Raw genomic sequence first — 22591 nt, 5'->3', positions numbered from 1 at the left:
AAGGACTGAAGTCATAAAATATTTAATATTTCAGTGCACCTCCAAGCAGACATTTCAGTATATAGGAATACTGCAAAGTCATTGCTGGAGGTGCAAGAATAAACCACTGCTATGAGGTATTTGGGAAAAACAACAGATGTACAACTTGCAAACTTCTAGCACCTTTTCTAATTCGAACGCTGGAGTTTCTGAACTGGTTTCTCGTTTGACCCAGTGGTATGATGGAAATACAGTAGAAATATCTATGATACGAATCTCAAGGGGTTGCAAAAGATATTTGTATCATAAAATCTGTGCGCAAATGCACTGGAAATGCATTTACGCGTATCCGTTTACAGGTGATGAGGTTCATTTATGGCCGTAGGCCACCCCTTGCTGCTTGCGGTGCGTGCTGCACAGCTGGCGACTGTAACATGGGCGGCTTATACGCAACACCATAGTGCTAGAGGGTGCCGTTGTGGCTCGTGCATTCATCATCTATAGTGACTTGGGAGAGTGTTCGGAACATCTGAAGCTCTGCTAGTACAGAATGCTCTCTGGTCAGGGAATTTATCAGCCCAAAAAACGTATCAACCGGGATTGGTCATCGAGATTCTACTGCAACGTTAAATGCCTTGGCCTCAGTAGTGTGTTCGAAACTGAATCCTGTCTAGGGGTTCAGTGAGCACAATACGCCAGAGGAACAGAGCAAGTGAAACTTGTCTTCTCCTTTTTCAGCTTCTAAATGATAAATTCAGCGGAGATATTGAGAAAACTATTCCAAGCACGTTTCCTGACCAGTACTTCACCTGCCAAATCGCCTGTATTGCCTGCGCGTAAGTGTCTGTCAAGTTCCTTTGGAAATTCCTTGAATGTCCGCATTCTGTACTTTGTGGCATCTGTCATGTGCTTGCAACAGTGTATAGTAGAAGGCTTAAAGAAAGCAGTTTATACTTGAATACACCATAGCATTAACTTACAGACAAGAACTGGACTCTGTGGAAAATCTTATTCTTTTTTCTTTTTTGCATAAAGTAGAATTCCGCTATAGTAAACTCTGACACAGTAAAGTGAAACTATGGTCCCATTTCGCCTTCCATAGATGACTGCACATTTTTTTTTTTTGTTATAGTAAAGATTTTTTAAAAATTTTTTCTAAGAAATAGCTATAGTAAAAATCAATTAAATGGCTCTGTCTGGCTATGCTGGTGTTTTTATGAAAGCAGAAGATGCATTTATTACAAAATTGGATTTGAAAATTTTCCTGCCAAAAAGGGCTCTATGGTCACCATCTTGCAGTGAATGATGGTGTAAACTATCCTCCGGAATATGCATGCAAATTGTCTTGGCACACCACAGTTTGCTGGTGAAAGCGGCCCCCAGAGCAATGCTTTCTTTGGTCCTTTCTAGCTTATGAAAGCTGTTCTTAGTGAAAGCAGTGTCTTTGTCGTTAGAATGGCGGTAATCTATCGATACAGGCCAGCTTCAGTTCATCCTCAGTGTCCCTGTGGTGAGCTCATCCGATGTGTTTAAAAAAAATGCAGCTCTGAATATCACTGAGTTTCAGAGCTAGTAAATTCTGAGGCAGACTGTATAGCATGCCGATGTTCCCTCGTTGCCTAAACTGGAAGTAAATTTGGAGAAAACTGACATGTGACTCGGTTACAGTGCCCGGTGCAACAAGACGATGAACCACCAAGACGACCATGCTTGTGGCACCAGGTGCCAATACCAGCACCAGTACAACAACAGAGTCCAGCAATGCAAGGCAAGTACTGTTGGAAGAGCTCTGTTGTGAGCAAATGTGCATTAAAGTTTTCGGCTGCGAGGAAACGGAGAAAGGAGTGTGCAAAAGGAGCTTAAAGTGTGCCGAGTACAATATGCACGGGGCTTTGTAAATTCACTGTTGGGTTCTTTCTTCAGCAGACACATTTATCATCCTTAATCACATGATGCTGATTGGCTTAGTTGGAAGCCATACCCCACCGTTGGTGTGCATTTAATTTGTTGAGTTGAAACTCTTCATGCCATTGATTCTAATGTATGAAGATTTTTGAAGTGAGAGGCTTGTCTATTTAAAGTATTGAGATATAAAGTTCTACATTGGGCACTGCTGAAGAGCTGACTGTAAATGGGGAGTGTTAGTAGGACTATAAAAATATGTTATTTTCTTCAATGGCGTATCATCCCTGTTAGAAAAGTTGTTGTGTGTCTAAGAAACATCACAAAAACAAATTGGATTCATCCCACAGGCTGTCAACAGTGAGGAAATAATGAGAGCAGTAGCACATAAGCCGAGCCGAAGGGCGAGCATTGTGAGAAAGGTGGAATATGAGGCATAGATTACTAAAGCACAGCCAGAAAACACACTTGAGCATTTCTTGCTTATATCAGTGGAACCCTGCTGTTACATTTTCACGGTTTTTCAAAAAACGTGCGCTAGTCGTGGAAACAATAGTAGCTGGAAAATTGGCGTGAAAAAAATGTACATTGTTGCTTGCCCCTCATTTATAGTTTTTGTTTTATTTCTGCTGAGGGGAACGTGCTTCTCTGGAATTTGTGAAGCTCTGTGGCTCTCGCAATCGTTCACATGCACAGGAAGGGAAGCAGCAGTGAAGAGACCGGGCGCACGGAGTGGGTGAAGTTTGGGCATGCGTGTGCACTTCTGCACTATTTCACTGCAGCCACTTTAATCTTGCGCAGTCCTCGTCTATTCAAACCTATAAATTGAATTTTTAAGCTGCAAATGCCAGGGCAAACTCTGGTGACAGAAGGAAAAGCGTCGAAGCCAACCCGTGCACCTGCATCTCATGCAGCGCTCCCCACGCAGCACTTACCGCGGAATAGTTTCATTTTTGCGCCCTCAGGCCTTCCATCTCGCACCACAGCAGTGATGGATCTGCACCAGCAGCCACAGCAAGATTCATGCTGCCCATAAATGTGCTCTGTGTCAGTATGCATGTAACATGCCAGAAGACACCGAACACAGCGGCGGCCAATCGCTGATATGGAGCCTAGAGTTCCGCTTTGGCCCTGTCGCCATTCCATAAGCGCTGAATGTAGGCTGCTAAAATTCTGGCGTGAGGTGCACCACTGTCCCAAGGTGACACTCACAACATAGCATGCGGGAAAGCTGCGACAGTTGCGACGTAACAGCAGAGTTCACATTGCATGTGTTTCTATGGGAGGTTGGACGTTACTGGCTCTAAAAATGTAGCAGCCAGGAAAACGCATCACCTGGGAAATGTAACATTGAGGTTCTGCTATACTACTTTAAGTGTTAAAAAGACAAGGTGTTCTTTCTACCGAGCAATTAATGATTGAGAAAACGTCCTGCTGGCTACAGGGACAAATTTTGTTTGTCTTGATATGCTGCCCCACAGCGGTAATCTTAGCTCTGTCTCACATTGCGCTGTAGGTGCAATGTAGGTTCGCCATGGCCGTCATAGCCATCACTGTGCATGAGCAGTACTATTCAGCAATGGTCATGGCATTATGAATTGCAACCAGTTCTTTAGCTGTTTCCACTACCACCACATTGTCTGGCACCAGTGTCTCTGCTTTTATCCATAATTTTTGGCAGTGCTTTGCATGCAGCTGTAGATCATCTATGCGACGAGTTCATTCTAACTAGCTTTAATGGCTAAGGGGGTGCCAAGTTATTTGGATGTGCATTAGGGCCAAAGGCACACAGAAGCAGGGCTCTTACAGGGCACCTTGAGAACAACGTGCAGAGTTTTTTGTACCAGCTGCATATTTAGTGGAGAGTGCTGCTTTTCCAACAAATTTTTTTTTTCGGTAAAAAAACAGCAGTGCATAAAAGTGTGTGGCTGAGGTAAAAGTGCTCCAGTCTGCTTGCATCATTCTTTGTGTCTTTGAGAGCTTTGTTTTTCATTTCTTTTTATTCTTTAAATGGAAAATGTAGCTTCTTTTGCATAGTGCAGCGTGGCCATAAAAGTTGGTTGACATCAGGCTTAGTGCAGCATATTACACACCTTGTTGTTGCATGTGTGAGAAACTGGACAAATGACCATTCTGGTTTCATATCCATGTGCTTGCACCACATGCAGGACTGCTACGAGAAGTCGGGCCGTGAGGTTGTGCTCACACCACAGACTGCTGCCAAGAATGAGTCCGCTATGATGGCTTGGGCAAAGTTTGCCTGGTCAGGGTAAGATCGGCAGTTGCTTAGGAGGGGAACAGGGTCTTTAAAAAAATTGTTAATGAAGTCACAGTTGCAAAATGTTCAGGGAACATCTATTTTACTATGCTGGCTATAAATGTCATTTAATTTTGTGCAAAATAAGTCTTTGTGCTCTTATGTTGTAATATAACTTTTTTGCTAAGAGCATTCAAGAAATTCTGCTGCAGGAAACTTGCTAGAATGCATGCCATTGGTTTCTCTTGACATTAAGCTATGCAATAAAGGTGAAATTTTTATCCTGCTCATCATAGAAGTTGATTTACAGGGAGAAGAAAAATGAGAAGAAAAAATTGTATTCTCGTTCCTCAACACCATTTCTTTTTTAGTTTTTTACAACACAGTTTGTATAGACGTGTAAACTGCAAACAAGATGCCTCACCAAAAACCTACAATCATCAAAATGAAAAACCAAGATTGCCGTAACATTTAGTGGAGTTCTGTACGTATAACAAAACAAACAATCAAAATGGGCAAAACAGCCTGAAGAAATCTGCTGCACAAGGTGAACATTAGTTGGAAAACCGTAATGGAGAATAACTTAGATTTTTATAGTTTCCCCTATAGACCGTTTACAGCGCGCAGTTCTTCCGTTTGAGACCAGATGGCGCCACAGACGCGCTCGGAACACGGCGCCATTACGGACCTCGTAAGTCGCCGGAGTGTACGCCTTGATGCAGTAATGGAAATATCGCGGGTGGCTGCCGAAGTGTTCTTTCTGCGAAGATGGGGAAAGGCAGAGGAAATACGTGCTTTATTGTGGATTGCAAGAATTGCGACAGAGAGTTAAAGGTGCAGGATGCGATCGTTTGCGAGCCTCACGGAACCGAACTGCACAAGGAAGTACTGCCCCTGTTCGCGCCCGTTTGCCATGCATCATTTCCGAACGGGCGAACGCGACAAACACGTCCGCCAGTGCTAGATGGCCAATATAGAAAGAAAGGTTACGATCTTGGAAAATCTGCGAGGGTAAGTGCGCAACATTGCTTCATGATCAAAGTGTTCCGCCACCGAAACCGTCACTTCGTGCTTTCAGTTGCTGTGCAGTTGCGCCTACGTGTGTAGTGAGGCCCCATTGCTCGTAAGTTAAGGTGTTCGGCAATTGTAGTAACAGCAGCGCCGGAGGCCAGATCAGGTACGGAAAAGAAGGACGACTTATGCTCCTACATGTCGCTACTGTAGATCGTGCGCTGCACAGCCGTACGAACGGACAACGCTTACCGTCCGTGTATTGCATGCCGTCTTGGTGCTACTCTTGAACTTCGCTCCAAGTAGAGCGCTTTTCGTGGACCAGATTCGGAATACAGCATTTGCGTTACGGCTGCTGGGCTGGATGATTGCCACTTCCTCGCGGTCCATGCGAGACAGCCACTAAAAGTTACCCCGCAGGCCAGCGCTCAGAGAAAAGCTGATTACTTACCACCAACGAGACCTCGAGCATTTTCATGTCCGCATATCGAGAGTGGAGCGTACCGCAATTTCATGTGTGAGACTGACATAATTATGAACTTCGTGTAGTGTGAATGCGTTGCTGTGCGCGTTATAACAATTATATCGCGGAATCCTTCGAAACGATTGCGCGCCAGATTGTGAAGGCTGCTTGATGAATGGTACTGCTATACATGGTAGTTAACATTTGTGTGTCTATTTATTTTTGTCACCTTTGTGTGCTTAACAAACCAATAGAAAATATTTTCGGTTTCCTAAGCACCGTTAACAGGTTGCAAACAAATGCGTACGATGTGCATGCGAGCGTTTTAGAGCGGTGTCTGCGTGCATGTACAGAATACTACAACGACCTGCGCTGCCGCAGAAGCATTAAACCTTGCCGTTTAAGACAATAACAATAAAAAAACATTCAGCAAAGCCTTCTGCGGACGCAAAGACAAGTATCAGGAAATCCATCCATTGGCTGGCTATGAAACCGGACACCGTTTTCAAGGCCACAAGAGATCAAATTAGAGTTCTCACGTGTCCTTCGAATCTTTGGCCAAACCATACTGTCTCCTTCCCACTATTTTACAACCGTATCAGCCGAAACACAGCCTGTTGGAACCGAACCATCAGACGCGGCAGCCGTCGCGACGAGGCGCGCTCGGAGCAGTCAGGAGGCGTGCAATGGCGGCGTGCTCACGTGACCAAAGATGGCAGCCCCCATGATACGGCGCTGTAAAGCGTCTATATGCAGTGCCACCGCAGGTCACAAACAATTTTTTTTTTTAGTACTGGGTGGATTTTTGCAATGCAGCTTTAATGCAGCATAGAAAACGGCGCATAAAGCAGGCACAGTAACTTTTAAAAAAAAATTTTTGCCATTTTTTGCAAGTTGATAGCCGCATCCCCTCACAGGCGCCTTTTTTGTGTGCCTGATGCCCCGAAGTGAATCTCACTCATGAGCACTAAAGTCTAAAAGCAGTCCAAAGCTGCATGTTTTGTGGATTCAACAGTACGGTTCAACAATAAAATTAGACCATTCCTGGGTAGTTGCTATGGAATGTCTTGGTGGGAATGTTTAGCAGATTGGTACAACAGGAGGCTTCAGTAGGAAGGGTTGATGATATTGTTTTCCCTTGAAGTTGGCCTTTTTGCCTTTAGAGCTCACATATGTAATCAGTTAAATTACCGGATGCTTTTAATGGGGGTGCTTGAGCAGCTATGAAAGAAAACTGTGGTGCATTGGTTTTCAAAGGGTGAAAATTTTTTTATGTTGACCAGCTTGTAACTCGACAATTTATGCACTCACTAATGCACCTTAACTGTTACTAGGCTGCTTTTGAGTCTGGCATATACTAATTCAGTTTCACGTGGTAGAAAATTCACATTGATTTTTTTGTGTATCCTGGTCATGCCAGTGGCTTTTCTGGTTTGTCATTGTGCATTATTTCTGCGCGGTCAGGTATGTGCTCGAGTGTCCCAGCTGTGGAGTGATCTACCAGAGCCGGCAGTACTGGTATGGCAACAGGAACCCGGACGAGACTGTGACCAGAGTGGAAATAGTACACGTCTGGCCGGGCGTAAGTCTGTGTTGCCTTACTACTTGTTGCTCGCAGTTTTGCTCGCTCATTAAAGGGATTTTGAATAAAAATTTGAAAATATTGAGAAAGCACCATATTTTAATTAGCAAGAGACGATTATCCAAGTATGCGATCATTATTCCAGTTATTTTTGAGCGAAAGGCTGTATTTTTATATTGCGTTAGTGGCCGCAGCGCTCTCCTGGCTACGAGCTGGCGGACATGACGTCAAGCCTACCTTCAGCAGCGCTGTAGACAAACTGGCTGGCAGCATCCAGTTGAGGATTCCCAGTCTCATGCCATGCTGAAAAGCATTTATGCTGAGCCTTGCATGAATGTGCGGTAACTCTGAACGATCAGACAGCACTTTAGAGGTGGTATGTGGAAGCCAGATATGAAGCCAGATATGAATGAGGTTTCTCTGGGTCAGGCAAAGCATTGAAAGCTCTCTCATTCCCAGAATAAAACAGCGCTTGTTCCTCTGGCAGGTACTACAAGATGGCATTACCGGTACCATCTCTGCGAAATGTTGCCTTTTTGGTTTGCCATTGCTGCAGACTGTGGGGATTCCTGATTAATTCTGACTAAATCAAGCAAATAGTCACTCATAGTTTACGAGCGCGTGATGCATGCAGAGAGCCTTGGAAGCATGAACATGAGGAAGCCGAACGAAATTAACTGTACAACAAAGCAAAAGCATGTCAAATTTGTCCAGTTTCGTGTGGTCTGTGCTGGTGATAGCGTGCGACAAGTAGGGTTGACGTCGCATTCCGTATTGTCAGAGCTTTTACAGGCAGCTGCTAAGGGGTGGTGGTTTGAGGAATATCGTATAAATGCATGTAAGGGAATACTAACCTTCGAAAGGCATGCGCACAGGAGCTTCTAGGTGCCGCCAACAAATGGCGCCCGAGGCCGCGGCCCATTGTCGTCGTCAATTTTTCTCTCCGCTGCGATCTCCTGCTATCGATATCGGCATCAGTATCACCAGCCTCAGCTTTTCTTTTTGTGGCTGCCAAAGGCACGGGAGTTGTGGTAGGATGATAGTTCACCGTAGTTGTGGCTTTCGTATGCTGCCACTGAATGTTGCAGTTTTAGCATGATGGGCAAGCTACATGGCAGGGAGTCTGCTCTCAAACACAGCATACAGTAATGCGTATTAATTTCACGCTAATTCCTCTTGCAGGATAAGTCATTCACTCAGGAGCCCAGCAACACCGCCCAGAAGATGCTGGACGGGCTGAAGGTCATCACAGAGACCGTCTCTACGTACAGCGCTCGACCAGCCACCACCGTCTCCGACTGGATGAACGACAAGATTGCACCTTCCTACTGGGTCCCAAATTACAAAATTCAGGTCAGAGCTCTGTCCAGGCGTGCACCGTCAGTGGGCACATTTCAAGAACCTTAGAAATCTTTTTTTTTTTATTCTACTGCAGTGGACTTGCGCTGTTTCAACCTTCAATTGTTGTGTGGGTTAATTTAAAGAAAGTTTAACATTTTGTTTGGCTGGGTATATCATTATCGCATTTCAAAGCCACCTAATTCAAACTTTTTGTCTTGCTTCAACTCTCCCGATGAGCGAAAGTGTGGCAGCCGAGGTCGGCTGCGTCAGGTTTGCGGCGATCTGTGAGCTGAAAAGGTAGCCCCTCCAATCGGTTGACACGGACCTGGTCTAACGCGGGGACGTGGCCAGGACCGGTCGGCATTTCAGTTGATCGAAGGCACCCCATCAGCACATAGTTGCGCGTTTTCGAGCTTCACTACCAGTCTGTAGCAATAGCGGCTGTCAGTTGCACTTCAGCGAGCCAGGCCCAGCTGCGCAGTTTCAGACGCCGATTGACACATCGCTGCCCCCCCCCCCCCTTTTTGGTTTAGAATATGTCTCGTCATTCCGGCACAAGTGTGCATTCCTCTTGCTTCCATCTGCGTGGTTTTATGTGCCGAAAATGTACGTTCATCATGAGCTGTTCGTTGTTGCGTGGGGAAGCCTTCTTACATGGGCGCTGCCACTTGTGAGGAGACTCCACCGCTACTGCATTGCACCTGTGCAGTATTTAGATCTGCTTTGGTACTCCCGGCAGTGGGCTCGCAGTGCAACATAACGGAATTGCGATATACTGTCATTGCCGCATAGTTTTCACTCAAAAGCACATGACCATTGCCTGTTTCTTTATGAATTAAATTGAACTGCGGCGCAAAACTGTCATAGGTGAATTCTATGTCATGGCTCATGTATGCCATTGTCCAGTGCATCACTTAAAAAAAAAATGCGCCCAAAAGTTTGGTGGGTCTACTCCTAGGTAGGTTAAGTGTCATCCAAGTTTTTTTGTTTGTTTGTTTTAACGCTTTTAGCTACAGTTGTATAGAATGAACAAATGAATTAAAAATTTTCACTGCTTAATACAGCTCTTAGCAAATGTGGTGCATAGATAAATAATTCCAAAGTATGATTTGTATGTGTTGATATCCATAAAGCAAATCACATTTAGACTTTGATCATAATAGGGAGCACACCTGGTAGTTCAAACAAAAATCTCTGGTCCTTTGAAGTTTGAATTAGAGTCCACTGTAATTGCATGTATGATTTCTTAGCATTCTTTGTCCATAGTCCTCCCTTATGCCACCAAAATTCGTACAGCATCATCATTTAAATTGCACAGATACACTTGGTAGCAACAGTTTTCAGTACCATGCTTTCTGGGTACAGGGGTGATTAGTACGAGCAGCACTAAAAGCCGCTGTGAGCCAGACAATGCCAGGAATTTTAGGTGGGTACATTGCCATGTACAGGGTTCATTTCTTGGCCCCCAATTTCAAATTGGCAATTTGTGAAATGGTCTGAGGGAGGACGTCAGTAGAGGTCAACATGTTGTCTTAGGATTGGCTTCATTGTTCTTTCCTTTCCTTCCTTTTCTTTAAGGCGAGAACCTTTAATGGCTCATACTATCGTCCATCCGTTCGCAGAGGTTGTCACGCGTTTAACTCGGGAACTAAAAAATATAGCAGAAAAAGAATGGTTACTTCAGTTAGAGGAGGAAAATATGAACCTAGAAGCCAAGTTTGATGACTGTGGAGTAATTAGTTTATTAATTATAGGCAAAAATGTCGAAATAGCGCGGCTGTCGATATAGCCGCGGGAACGGTGTGATGTCACATCCACCGGAAGCCGTCACAGCATAGTGAAAATTGTCACAGAACGGTCTGAAAAACGTCAGATTTGTGTCAAATTAAATAGAAAACTGTGTACTTAAAATCCCCGAAAGATGTATAATTTGGGTATCGATATAGCCACGGGAACGGTGTGATGTCACATCCACCGGAAGTCGTCACGGCATAGTGAAAATCCGCCTTTTTCTTTTTCCTGTGCTGCCACCTCGCGTACAACGCTGGAAGCTCACTGGTAGGGTACTGCGCGCCCAACCCGGCCGGACTGAGTGCCGCTGCGGAGCACGTTTTGTTGGAATCTGTCAACGATGGCGTGTCCTGGGCAGCACCTGGTACCTTGAGGATTTCTAGGGTTGACTCATGGCTTGGTGCGAAGTCAGAGGCAGGCTGTAGTGCCCACCGAAAAGCAAATCCTTCAGTATCTCCGATCATCCGGCATGCGATGCGAACACCAGCTAGCAAGGGCCGCCGCTTCAGAGATGAAGGCTACATTCGGAACATAATGTTCAATGAAATATCCCCGATCAGTGAGGTTGGCGTTTTCCGCTGTATATGCCTGCCATTCATGAAAGATGGATACTACATCGTGCACGCCGTAGTACAGAAAACGACTGGGGACAACAGTTTTCACAAGCAATCGTTGTGCCCAAGCGCTGCAGAATAGCTACACGAGCTATAAAAGCACAAGCGTACTCGCAACAAAGCAGCTCTGTTAGCATTTCACTGTATTTTCCCACAACACACCGCTGCATAGGTTAAACAAGCATGCGCGTCCCTAAAGACGAGCGCGAGAGGCGCACATTAATCCATTCCGGCGATACCACGCAGAGCTCTTCATCATGGATATGGTTCGAACACACGCATAACGCACCTTCTTCTTCTTCTGCCTCTTAATGCATGGCACATACCCACACGGGGGGTTGGCCAGGGTGTAGTGGCATAAACCAGGAAATTTCCATAGGAGATTATGACAAAATTTTAGCACCATGCGTGAATGCTCTCGTAGCTTCTTTTTCGTTGCCCGCTCCATCGCGCGTTGAAAGCGGCTCATAGCACTTGCCCATTTGGCCTTCTTGCTTGAGAAAGCAAAAAGCGTCGGAACGAAGTCTGGGTGCCGCGGTGACATTCGAGGCCTTCCTGCCCATGAATAAAACACTTCGTGATAGACTGCACACGCATTTAAACACAGTACCTCATCCGTACCTGTCACAAAGTGATTCCCGCACAGTCTTGACGTGCTTGACGGTGCCCAAGGGCGGCACGATCGTCGAGCCGGCGAACTGCTTTTATCCACGCTTCGCGCCGAAGGCTGTCCCGGGAAGCGCTCGGAAAGCGAAAAAATCCGAGTTTACTTCCCTTTACATACTGGGCATTGCTGCCGTATGCAACACATTTCGTAGGTATCGCCAAATGCGTCGCGCTGAACGCCCGACGGCTGCAGCAACGCACCCCGCGTAGGAAGCCGGTTTGTTTACACGTCCACGACCGGTCTCGAGTGGAGCGAGCGACCCTTCCAATATGTTTCGCGACACCGCCGCCAGGGGATGGGCGCATGCACAGTCGCGTCGTGAAAAAGGCGGATTGTCACAGAATGGTCGGCTTTCGCCTCTCAGCACTTTAGTTGCCAAAGTGTCTCGTAATTTTTTCTACCTTCCTTCTTTGTTTTCACATGAAGTCAGCCCACTCACAGCACAAGTTTGTCTGATCTGATTATTGGCACCACAGATCGCATGAAGGCCACAATACCACTTTGCAAGCCTTGTTTTATGTATTAGGCTGGGACTTTTTTTTCACTATATGCATACTATTCCTAGGCCTGAACCTGAGCACTGTGGCATCTATCAGTGAACATACTGCAAGTATTTCATGCATGGACCCACCGTGGTGTCTTAGTGCCTCTGGCGTTCAGCTACTAAGCCTAAGGTTACGGTGGCCGCATTGCTGTGGAGGTGAAATGCAAAAGACGGTGTTGCGCGCCACCAGCACACATTAGAGAACCTCGCATGGTCTAAATTAATCCGGGGCCCTTCACTATGCTGTCTCTCATAACCAGTCGGTCGCTTCGGACCATTGAATTCCACAATTTACAATTTATTTTAGACTAGCCAGGAATAAGCGTCTTGTGCACACTCAACTGAAGGTGTGCCCAAAAACTGCAGGCATGCAACAAGTGTGGGAAAAGTTTTCCTCCGCAAGAAAAGAAGCACCACTGCCGTGCCTGTGGCAACGGCTTCTGCGAAGAGTGCTCATCCAAGACGCGGCCCGTACCAGAGCGTGGCTGGGGGTCGGAACCTGTACGAGTGTGCGACGACTGCTTTGAACGGGGTGAGTTTGAGCAATAACTTCATTTGGGCCACCAGCTGGAACAGCATGCACAGCAAGTGTCTGCTGCATGCTTCAGTATACTAGAGTACTTGTATATTAGTGTAGCAGTAGTACTTGCTGTAGGGCTAGTTGGTACATGCTATAAATTTGTACGGCGCAAAGGACATGAACACAGGAAATACAGGGTGGATAGAAACCACCCCGTGTTTCCTGTGTTCGTGTCCATTGCACCGTTCAAATTTATATTAGTGCAATCTGTGCAGGTGCATAAAGCTTGCTTTTGTGTCAAGAGACTGTGCATCATCATAAAGCTGTCTTGCTACTATCATTTTTTTTTTTTCATTATATTGACCTGATAAGATCTGTGCATCGTTATCTCATCCAAGCAGGCTTGCTTTTTAGTCTTGTACGCTGCAGCGTAATGCTTATGTATTGCGCTAATAATGTAAAATACAGCCTGTCAACATAAAGCATGTGGGTCTTGTAGTCAACCTGTATTTGGTCACTTAAAAAGAGGTGCAAGGGAGGGGTGGCTTTAGCAGCACCTTAATTGGAGCTGTCATTTTTTAATGCTGCTCCCTGACTTTTTGTGAAGTTTTAAACATCAAACCACATTTAAGTTACTGCATGGAAGGTGCTGAGGACCAGAGCAGCTGTTGATGTTCGGGGTTGACTTACACGTGGCAACATACCATATAAATTGCACATTATGACCTTTGTGTTCATGAAATCTCCGCTTAATTTCTGTACCTCGGTTTTGACGCCTTAATTTTACAAAAAAAGTGCACAAATTACGGGAGTAAATGTGGTATATTCTGTTCCCTTCTGGTTCATCTTAAAGGGCTCAGCGCGACCCTCGTATCGACCCGACGCTATCGGGTTCATGTAAACAGAAAAATGTCGAAATAGTTGCGCCTAGGGAGTCTATAGGAAGTGTCATAAACCGTTTGCAAGTTGTCCAATAACAGTTTGATATGGTGGCATGTGGTTGCATGTAGTGCCAGTGAAAAAAGCCCAGTGGTAGAGTGCCAGTGTTTCTAGAAGTAGTCCGAGAAGTTTGGACGGAATGAATAAAAACACGGACTGTCAGCAACATGCTTGACAAGAAGCAGGTGGTTCACTGCACATTTTTTTTTCTATTTCAAACAGCAGTTTGCTGCTTAGACAGCTTGTGTAACAAATTAGAACACGGCCTAGAGGCAATGCATTAAATGTATGGATTATACGACGTGATATTATGTGCATCTGCCTCATACAACTTATTGGCAGGCACCGCATCGCTGAAAGTTATTTCAAATGTGCCTGTACTGATGTAGTCTGGTGTTCGACTGACTGTAAGTGGAGCTTAGTGTTCTAATTGGAGTTAATGTTATGATTGTGTGATAAAGTGCAGTCTTGAGAAAGATCCTGACATTGGTTCTGTTGCCGGATGCAGTGGTCGATGATACAGTCTCGACACTTCCAGAAGAAGGAAACGAGTCTGAAGTGACCGCCTGGAAAGTGGGCGAAGTTGTTCGCAGCACACTTGGTGTTGTCGCTACAGCCATGGAGTATCCCATTGGTAAGCGTTCTTTATGGTTCCCCACCTATTGTGCTTTAACAGTGCACTTCCAGCATAATTTATGCACACTGCCTTCTTTTGCCCTTGTGTTTACGCAGTGCTGTTGTTGTGGCACATGCAGTGCTTGTTTAAGTAATATCTTCACTTTTTGCCTACTGACAGACATTGCTGTCTCCCCTAATTTTGTTTTGTTAGTTCTGCTGGTGCTGTATGTAGTAGAATCTCAATGATACGATCACAGTTGATAGAAATTTCGGGATATGAATTCGTAAAATTCCCCTGGTTGCATTGCATTGTGCAAAAGTTCATTTTGGATGGTCTGAACACTGTCCCGCGCCATGACGTCACCCTTGAGTGCTCCATAAACGCAGCCCACACATCGCCAGTGCCGCCATTACCAGTTCTGCGGTAAACACCGTGAGCAGTGGTGCACAGCAGTAAATAAATCCTGTCAGCCATGAACAGATATGTGTGGATGTGTTTCCCGTGCTTCTGCATACAGATTTTATTTGTGTGGGTGGTACGAATTTACACATATTTATTGTGTCCCCGTCAGATCTGTATCATTGAGCTTCTACTGTAGTGCCGTTTCTTTGGCAGGTTTGAAACCCTTTCTCAGAGTTAACTACTGGACATTTTACTTGTAAAAGCACATCCTGTGCTTGACATTATTACTCAGGACAATCTTGGAGACTTAACTTTGATGATGCTAATGGTTAGCTGTGGTGATCTGTTGTTGTTTGTGAATGACAAGTTTTGTTCCCATTTCATCATTTTTGGTGTATGTTAGAAGAAAAGAAGAAAAACTTTCAGTGAGATCATAAAGTGCTTACTGTAGCAAACAAATCCAGTCTTACTCTTCTGTAATTTAGTCATTTCTATTAAGATGGCGTCAAGCCCCAGTAGCGTGTTTTAAACTACTAAGCGTTTAAACGAGGCCTGAACTTCACTTTTGGATTACACGGGGCAAGATGCGGCATATATTATTGTGTGATATTACCTTTGTAGAGTTTTTTAGGACATGTTCACGAAACCTTTGCGTAATTTGCAACCTCCTTTTTGAAGCCCTAATTTTCGGAAAGAAAGCGTGCAAATTATGCGGGTAAATATGGTACTACTAAATATAACACAGTGACACCTACCTTATAAACCGGACTATAGGTTGGAGTGGAATATAGTTCGACCCCCCTACTGACCAATTCTAAACATGAAAAAAATCTTTTTCAGTGGAAAAAGTACCGAATGACACCCTTACCTTGAAACAAATGCGACTCGACAGTTTGCACAATAATGACAGCATTTATTTTCATTTAAATGCTGCTCATATGTACACCCGGCCAATTTTTTAACTGTATCGTGCGCCCATCGGCCCGCGTGTTTGTTTCTGACACACAGAAGTACGGTGCCGTAGAGCAAAGCCCTTCCTCTTCATGAATCGCCACACCCAGGATAGCGAGCCCTTGAATTGCACCCTCATGAGTCTAGACGCACGCACAATCTCTACCGCTTTCACGCGGATGCATTCGGCAGTCACAGGCAGCGATCTTGCATGCAGTGCAACATTTACTTTCAATTCTGGATACGCTGCGGTCTGCCCACGAAATGTTTTCTTCTGGATGCTGCAAGTTGTAATACGCAGCTTCTGCCTCCGCCAGTACTGAATGCTCTTTTCGGATAGTCCAAATTCGCTCTGTGCAGCCAGGTTGCCGTGAGCTCCCGCGTACTCAATCGCGTTTTCTTGAAGGCGATGGCGCGACGGTGAATTGCCATCGGTGTCCGCTCATTTCGAAACAAAACGTGAAAAAGCAGCCTCTGAAACAGCTTTGCAAGTACGGAAACGCAAAATGGCAGCACTGCTGCGGATGGCGATGGTGATGGAGGGACGCTGTTGAGCTCAGCCGCCCATTGTTGCAAGACTTCCTCAGTTTTTCCGCCAGTGACCGGCATATAAGACGAGGGTCGACTTTTCACCATGGTTTTTTGAAAAAAAAAGTCCGACCTATATTCTGGTTTTTACGGTATGATGCAAGGATGCACTGAAATGACAGTCACGTCTCAATATCTTTAATGTATCTCTTCTAGTTAATCACGCAACGAACTCCAGTTGGATGGGAGGGAAGTCCAATCACAAAATTGGCTTCAATCAAATTTCAAACTGGGGTAGGCCCACAAATACAGACTTGACATGTGAAACTAACAGCAATGGCATCAGTGATCACCTAATTAGAGGGGTAATAAGTCAATCACTAGTTCCATTATGCTTGTAGTAGGGATTTTGGTAATGATGTCTAGGTATATACCAACATATAGGCTGTTCAAAATAACAAGGTGGTTTTTGTGGAATTGTGTCTGTTGAGGTGGGTGTAAAAAAACAAACAGGCTAGACATATTAGATATAGTGAACCATTTATCTAAAATCTACTTCTTGATGGTTAGAGTTAGACTCCCCATTCTAATTAGAAATTTATTCATTGTGGATGGTACAGCACAAAACATATGAAATAAACAAAGGAAGAAGTATAATTCTGGCCATCAGGGTATGTCAAACGAAAACATAGAATCATGTTAATGTTGAAATTCACTAAATTGTTCAACCTTCCACAAAACTTAAATCGCAGAGCATAAGCATCCACAGTATTAATAGATGGTGGAGTTATTTGTGGTTTATGGTAGCTGAGTTTCAGCTACACTGCCCAAGGGGGCCAGAATTGCTTTCTCTGGGTACTCATTTTGCACTGTCTAAACCCAATGTGGCATGCACTGCTGGCTAGCTACAAATTAGGAGCATGCCTATTATAGTTAGAAAGCTAATATATATACCGGTTAGCAGACTAGTTAAATAACATGTCTCACCTATTTTCTGGATGTCAACTTAGCCACTTCTGCTGATACCACAACCCAATGGAAACTCTTTTTATTACAAAGGGCCTTTTTAAAACATTCTTGAAGTGTTCACGAAAGCCTGTGATATACTCAGAATGTCATACAGAGAGGTGGAACTTGGGTATCATTAAGAGCAATTATTTTCATATTGAAGTTAGTATTATTGTCATCAAGCTGTGTTCCAAGCATGACAGAAGGAGGCAGCTGAATGAAAAAAAAACCAAGCAATACCTCGCTTGATCAAGGATCTGTTCTAGGTTTGATAAAGGACTCGGCACGCCCCGACTACTGGACACCCGACAACGAGTTGACCAAGTGTGCTGTCTGCAGCATGGAGTTCGGTCCGCGCAACCCCATCCACCACTGCCGCAGCTGTGGATTGGGCGTCTGCAATGGCTGCTCACTGACACGCCGGCCAGTACTATCTCGCGGCTGGGAAAGCACGGTCCGCGTCTGCGACCGGTGTAATGAACGACCAGAGCTGTGATTAGTGTTGCGTGTGCGATGCCACAAATCTCATAACCATCGTGGTACAAGACCAGTGCAGCACGAGTGCAGTTTCTTCGATGTAGGGGTATGCAAAAGCTTAGTTTCACTTGTGTCTCAGAAGAGTAGACTTTTCTCATCTGTGATTTTGAGCAGTGCATCGAGTGACCACAGCTGCGATTAGCACTCAGTGATTGTTGTGCTCAAGACCCGCAGTGCTTCTGCTACGAGACCAACACAGATCTGCGTTACAGTGGACACTGCGGTGCAGTTCTAGTGCAGATTGCGTGCAGTGCAATGTTTCAGCTTAGTGCCACTTGTGTGCTGAAGGACTAACTGTCGCAAACCTGACTTTGTAGTTGCCCTCAAGAAAAGATGTTGCATTCAAGATGCACTGCTCTTGTAAATAAGTCTGTATTTGCATGCAACAGGCAAAGTTATGTATGCACAAGTTAACAGTTGTTTATGCTGATGCTGAATGGCAGAGAGCCTTATTGTTGTGTTTAAATGGTGCTGCTGGCATTGCAACAAAGATATGTTCTAACAGGCAGCGTATAGCTGAAGGGGTGATGACAGTTAGTTTAGATTGTAAAAAGAAAAACAATGTGCAAGTAGTGGTGTGTTGATTGTGTGAAGAGAATAGTGGAGTTTGATACAGTTGATGCTGACAATGACAGTTTGCCATTATTTCCTTGCCTGGTTGTATAGTGAGGCTAGCTGCATTCTGTATTTTAGGTCAGAGCAGTAGGACTGCTGCCTGTACCATTGCTTGGAGGTTGCTTCAAGGAAGTACTAAGGTATTAAAGCTGTAATCTTGGTGTGTGTGAGCAACTGTGATTAGCAGTGAGGACGGGGCACATAAGTAGCCCCTTTCCTTTTTTTTTTATGAGAAGCCTTATCAATCTATATTTCTAGTATGTTTGAGCCAGTGGTTCTAATTGAACAGCTGAACTTTAGTGCAGCAGAACAGGGCGTGAAGCCAAGCCATGTTCACAATGCTAGATAATGTTATGAAATTAGAAGCAGGACTCGGTGCAAACCTTTTGGTCCAGAACCCCACACTAACTTTGAGGGGGCACACCGTACCTTGCATTTATCGTTTCATTGTGGGCAGTAGAACACCAATTTCGCTGTTTATTTTACGTAACTGTATCCAATAATTAGCTATATCAGTTTGCCTTGTGACAAGGTACAACTACGTGTTTCGAAGGTTGATAGTAGCAGCATTTCTTTTATTGCAGCATAGTTTATTGACGTAAGATGTACTGTTTGAGGAAGGTGTATGCTAGTGACCCAAGATATTTCTTATCTAAAAACGTCAAGCAAACGTATAACGCATGGCAGTTTCCTTCAAAAATGCGAGGCATACATTTGCAAACAAATCTCAGTTTAGTGCGAGGGCGTCAACTTTGATGACTTTGCCTTTGTTAGACACTTTGTTCTGTCGCATATCTTTCACTTGCGGCGGCATTTATGAATGAACCTTGCCCATTTTAGGCACATCTCAGTTGCTGTTTAGAAGTGTATGTCTGCTTCGATGCAGGTTCCTAGCTGACCCTGATCAACTGGTTAAAAGGAGGGAGAATAATGGCACAAGTCAAAACAAAGCGTAGGCTCTGGGACACTGGCCGAGCTGCCACACAGTTGTAATGTACTGTCTTGGCAACTATGGTACGCCTTTCCTCAGTTTGTCCTTGGACAGTGAGCCTAAGAAGTGCTACCGCTTTTCAAACAAGAATCTGAATTTTTCAGACACGCTTTATTTTTCTGTTCCAGAAAGTTGACTAAAGTGAATGGAGTGAAATAGTTGGGGTCTATGGAAGCATACTGGGTGTGTATTACTGAGGGCGTGGCTTATCTCTTGTAGGATATTTTTATAGATATTGGCCATATCAACATTTCCAGGGCACAGATCTACTTCACCTGATTGCTTTCTTCTGAGGAACCAAACGTTCATACGTGAAATCATTTTCAGAAGGAATGTTTATTTCTTCATGCCAGTCTTTCTTTTTTTGTATTTCAATTCTCTGTGCAGTAATTTAGGCATGGTGTCTTAAAAGTATTGTGTTTTTGCATCATGTTTATAGTTTTTTATATCTCGATGTTGGGTACGATTTAGCAGTATGTTTTACTGTTACTGGTGGCGTTTTATGCATTCCCAAGTTCTTTATCATGTTTATTAAGGCTCCTCGTTACTGTGTAAACATCTGATGTGCTGTGTGTACATTTGCTCATATAACCAAGCTGTGTAACGCCTTGGAAATACCTATGTTAACACATTTACCTCCATATCGAAGGTGTTAAGTGATCTAAGCAACGTTTGAACGCCAAGTAAATCTTTCTCGTGCTCATAAGTAGAAGTACAGTTACTCCTGCTCATTTTATGAAGATCAAAACACCGTACTCATTGCCTAAAGCCAAAAAGTAGCTTTTGCTATATGCAGTATTGAAATCTCATAGTGGAGTGAATGGCCATTATTTGTAGCGTACATTTGTGCTCACATGTTTCAAAGCACACCCTACAAGTTTCTTGCTTGTAGTACCTGACAAATATTTTGCAATATAAAGCTTTAGCACACTTCATCTGGCAACATGCAGTTCTGCATTTCATCTAGAATGTCGGTGGAAATATGTAAGCTCCAGCATGAATTCACTGTTCACTGATACTCAGCACTCTGCCAAGAATTCTGTTTTGCATCAGCATTGAAAAGTGAGGTTTTATGGACGGTTGGTTAGTTCCCTATTCTGATAAAAGTTAATAGCTGCACTGTCATGTTCTGTGAAGCTAGTTTTTCTTGATAATGCTGACAAAATTGGGGAAGGCTATTCGGACTGTGTCCACACTGCAACCTTATTAGTCAGTTCTGAGAATTGGAGTAGGCAGCAAGTTTTATCTTGCGATCTAAGAAATAACAAGGGCACAGCTAAATATGGCTCATAATCCAAGGTGTTGCATGTGTGACATGGTTTAGTCCTGTGGCTCATATCATGGCTTGGTTTTGTTGCAGTCATGCAGATAATAGCATGTTGTATGTATACTGCGTGCATGATACTTTATAATGCGCTTAAGACGTGGGCATCCTTTGCATATACATAGCAAAAATGGTCATTTATAGATATTGCAGTGACATTGTTCTATTGTGCTTTGTGCGACAATTTTTGTGCGACTTTCCTGGAACTAGTTGCTGCAGTTTGCACAAGGACTGAGTTGGTTTTGATGCATATTCTAAGTGGTGTTACTTGTATGAATAGTGAGTGCCACTTTCCAGAAGTGAGCCACAATTTTAGCATGATCCTATTAAAGACTTTTTGGCACATTGCCAACTTTATGGTCCATTGTGGTAGTATTCACTGTTTGTACTTAAGGGTACCTAAGCACCAGAGAAATACTTGGAGCTTTTTGCTCAATTTTTAAAATCAAAATTGCAAGAAGTACTTTTCACGAATGGTGGCAGCCTTTTATGGCTTTTGGAGAGGAACCATAAAATGGTCAAGGTGGCAACCAAATATGATACATTTCTCATCTGCTTGGTGCTCAGCCACCCACTTCAGCTGATCTGGAACGCGCACTTTATGTGCAGTGGTTAAGCCTAAGAGCCTTTAGCATGTCCAGCACCCTTCAAGAATTTGGAGGAGCAGAAAAAATATTGTCGATTTGCATAATTTGGCCAAATGTCAATTAGGAGTGCTAGCACTTCAATTTTCAATTCAGTTTCGGTGTTCAGACCCAGTGTTCGTGGATGGCAGTTGCTCGGATAGCGATAATGGGTTAATGCCCATATATGCACAATTGGTCATTTTCTCCTTTAATTTCATAGATCCCTGGGAGTCCTCATACCGCTCCTGGTGCAGTGGTGCAGCGGTTAAGTGATTCGCCACTGCCCCGACAGGTGGCTGCTTAAAATACAGCAACTGGTGGTGTTTGTGAGACCCATGATGGTCTTCCTGAACTCCCGTAGGGCTCATTTTCACACAGATAATTCTCCGGCAGGCTGTCTATCTGTCGACCAATGAGCTGATATGCTGTGCAATGGTGGGCAGGTTGCCTGCAATTCGAAGCAGGTTCCCGCTCTTCCATGGACGGACGGTTTCCGGCTTTTTTCGTGAACGGGACCTCTAATGGAAAGCTTTAGTGTAGCGGGGACTTAATAACAGAAACGTATACCAGACTGCCGGATGCCAGCTGTGTACGCGCGGTGGCCCCACCTGGTCCTGTCTCTGCCATTGCGCGTGCGCGGCCAACGTGCAGTAATTCTCTTATATGCTAAATCTCTCTACTCTTGTATTAAAATGCTGCTGTGGAATAAATTGCTCACGAAGATGGTTCATTAGTGTAAGGGGAGCTTCCACTCCATGGACGCAGCATTTTTGATCGCTAACCATGGAGGTGTCCATGCTTGAGGGAACAAAGGGAGGGAAAAGGGTGTGCACTAAGTTGCTATTTATTGCTCTAGCAAATAATACGCAGAGTGTGCTAGCCAGCGAGGCATTGCTTGGAAGTAGAAGGCTACATAAGGCGGGCTTCCCACTTAGCAGCTGAGGCGGCAAATGTTTGCACACGCAGAGAATGGCGGCCGGATCTTCCCGTGTGTGCCACACACTTGGGCCAAAGCCATCTCTGGGTGTTTTCTGAGAGTGACAGTGACAGCGTAAGTTTGCATTGCTGCCAGGAACCAGAAGATTTCCCATACTTCAGCCGTGTGAGGCGGCGAACGTTCCGCTTGACGACTGCTCGCTGCACTGGCCGGATCCAGAAGAGCGGCACTGTGTTTACGTCATTTTTTCTGTATGTCGGCCGCATGTACAGGTCACCTCAATATAAAAAGGAACGAAGTTTGATGATTTAATTATTGATTACTCCATAATATGTTCAACTTGCCCGCTTTATTCCCTTTTCCAACTAGCTTTCCTCGGCGTACAATATCGGAAAGCCGTTTTGAACTTCTGCAGAGGGCGAGAAATTTCGCCTTTTTGTGGA

General features: G+C 44.5%; 1 protein-coding gene across 12 annotated transcripts in view; it reads left to right on the top strand.

Annotated features, from left to right (window-relative positions):
• Positions 1–20949, top strand: part of LOC144133467 (zinc finger FYVE domain-containing protein 1-like) — a 39962-nt gene extending 19013 nt beyond the window's left edge. For 7 of the 12 annotated variants that reach the window (XM_077666575.1, XM_077666570.1, XM_077666571.1 and 4 more), the window contains 8 exons: positions 718–815; positions 1648–1747; positions 4050–4150; positions 7077–7194; positions 8377–8547; positions 12518–12683; positions 14119–14244; positions 17373–20949. In XM_077666575.1, coding sequence (XP_077522701.1) covers positions 718–815; positions 1648–1747; positions 4050–4150; positions 7077–7194; positions 8377–8547; positions 12518–12683; positions 14119–14244; positions 17373–17614 — 1122 coding nt within the window. In that variant the 3' untranslated portion in view covers positions 17615–20949. The remainder of the gene's footprint in view (positions 1–717; positions 816–1647; positions 1748–4049; positions 4151–7076; positions 7195–8376; positions 8548–12517; positions 12684–14118; positions 14245–17372) is intronic. The other 5 variants (XM_077666579.1, XM_077666573.1, XM_077666580.1 and 2 more) reach the window with 1 other exon arrangement.
• The last annotated feature ends 1642 nt before the right edge of the window (positions 20950–22591 follow it).

Source organism: Amblyomma americanum, chromosome 5 (genome assembly GCF_052857255.1).
Source record: "Amblyomma americanum isolate KBUSLIRL-KWMA chromosome 5, ASM5285725v1, whole genome shotgun sequence".
NCBI lineage: Eukaryota > Metazoa > Arthropoda > Arachnida > Ixodida > Ixodidae > Amblyomma > Amblyomma americanum.
This window is presented reverse-complemented; position numbering and strand designations above follow the sequence as displayed.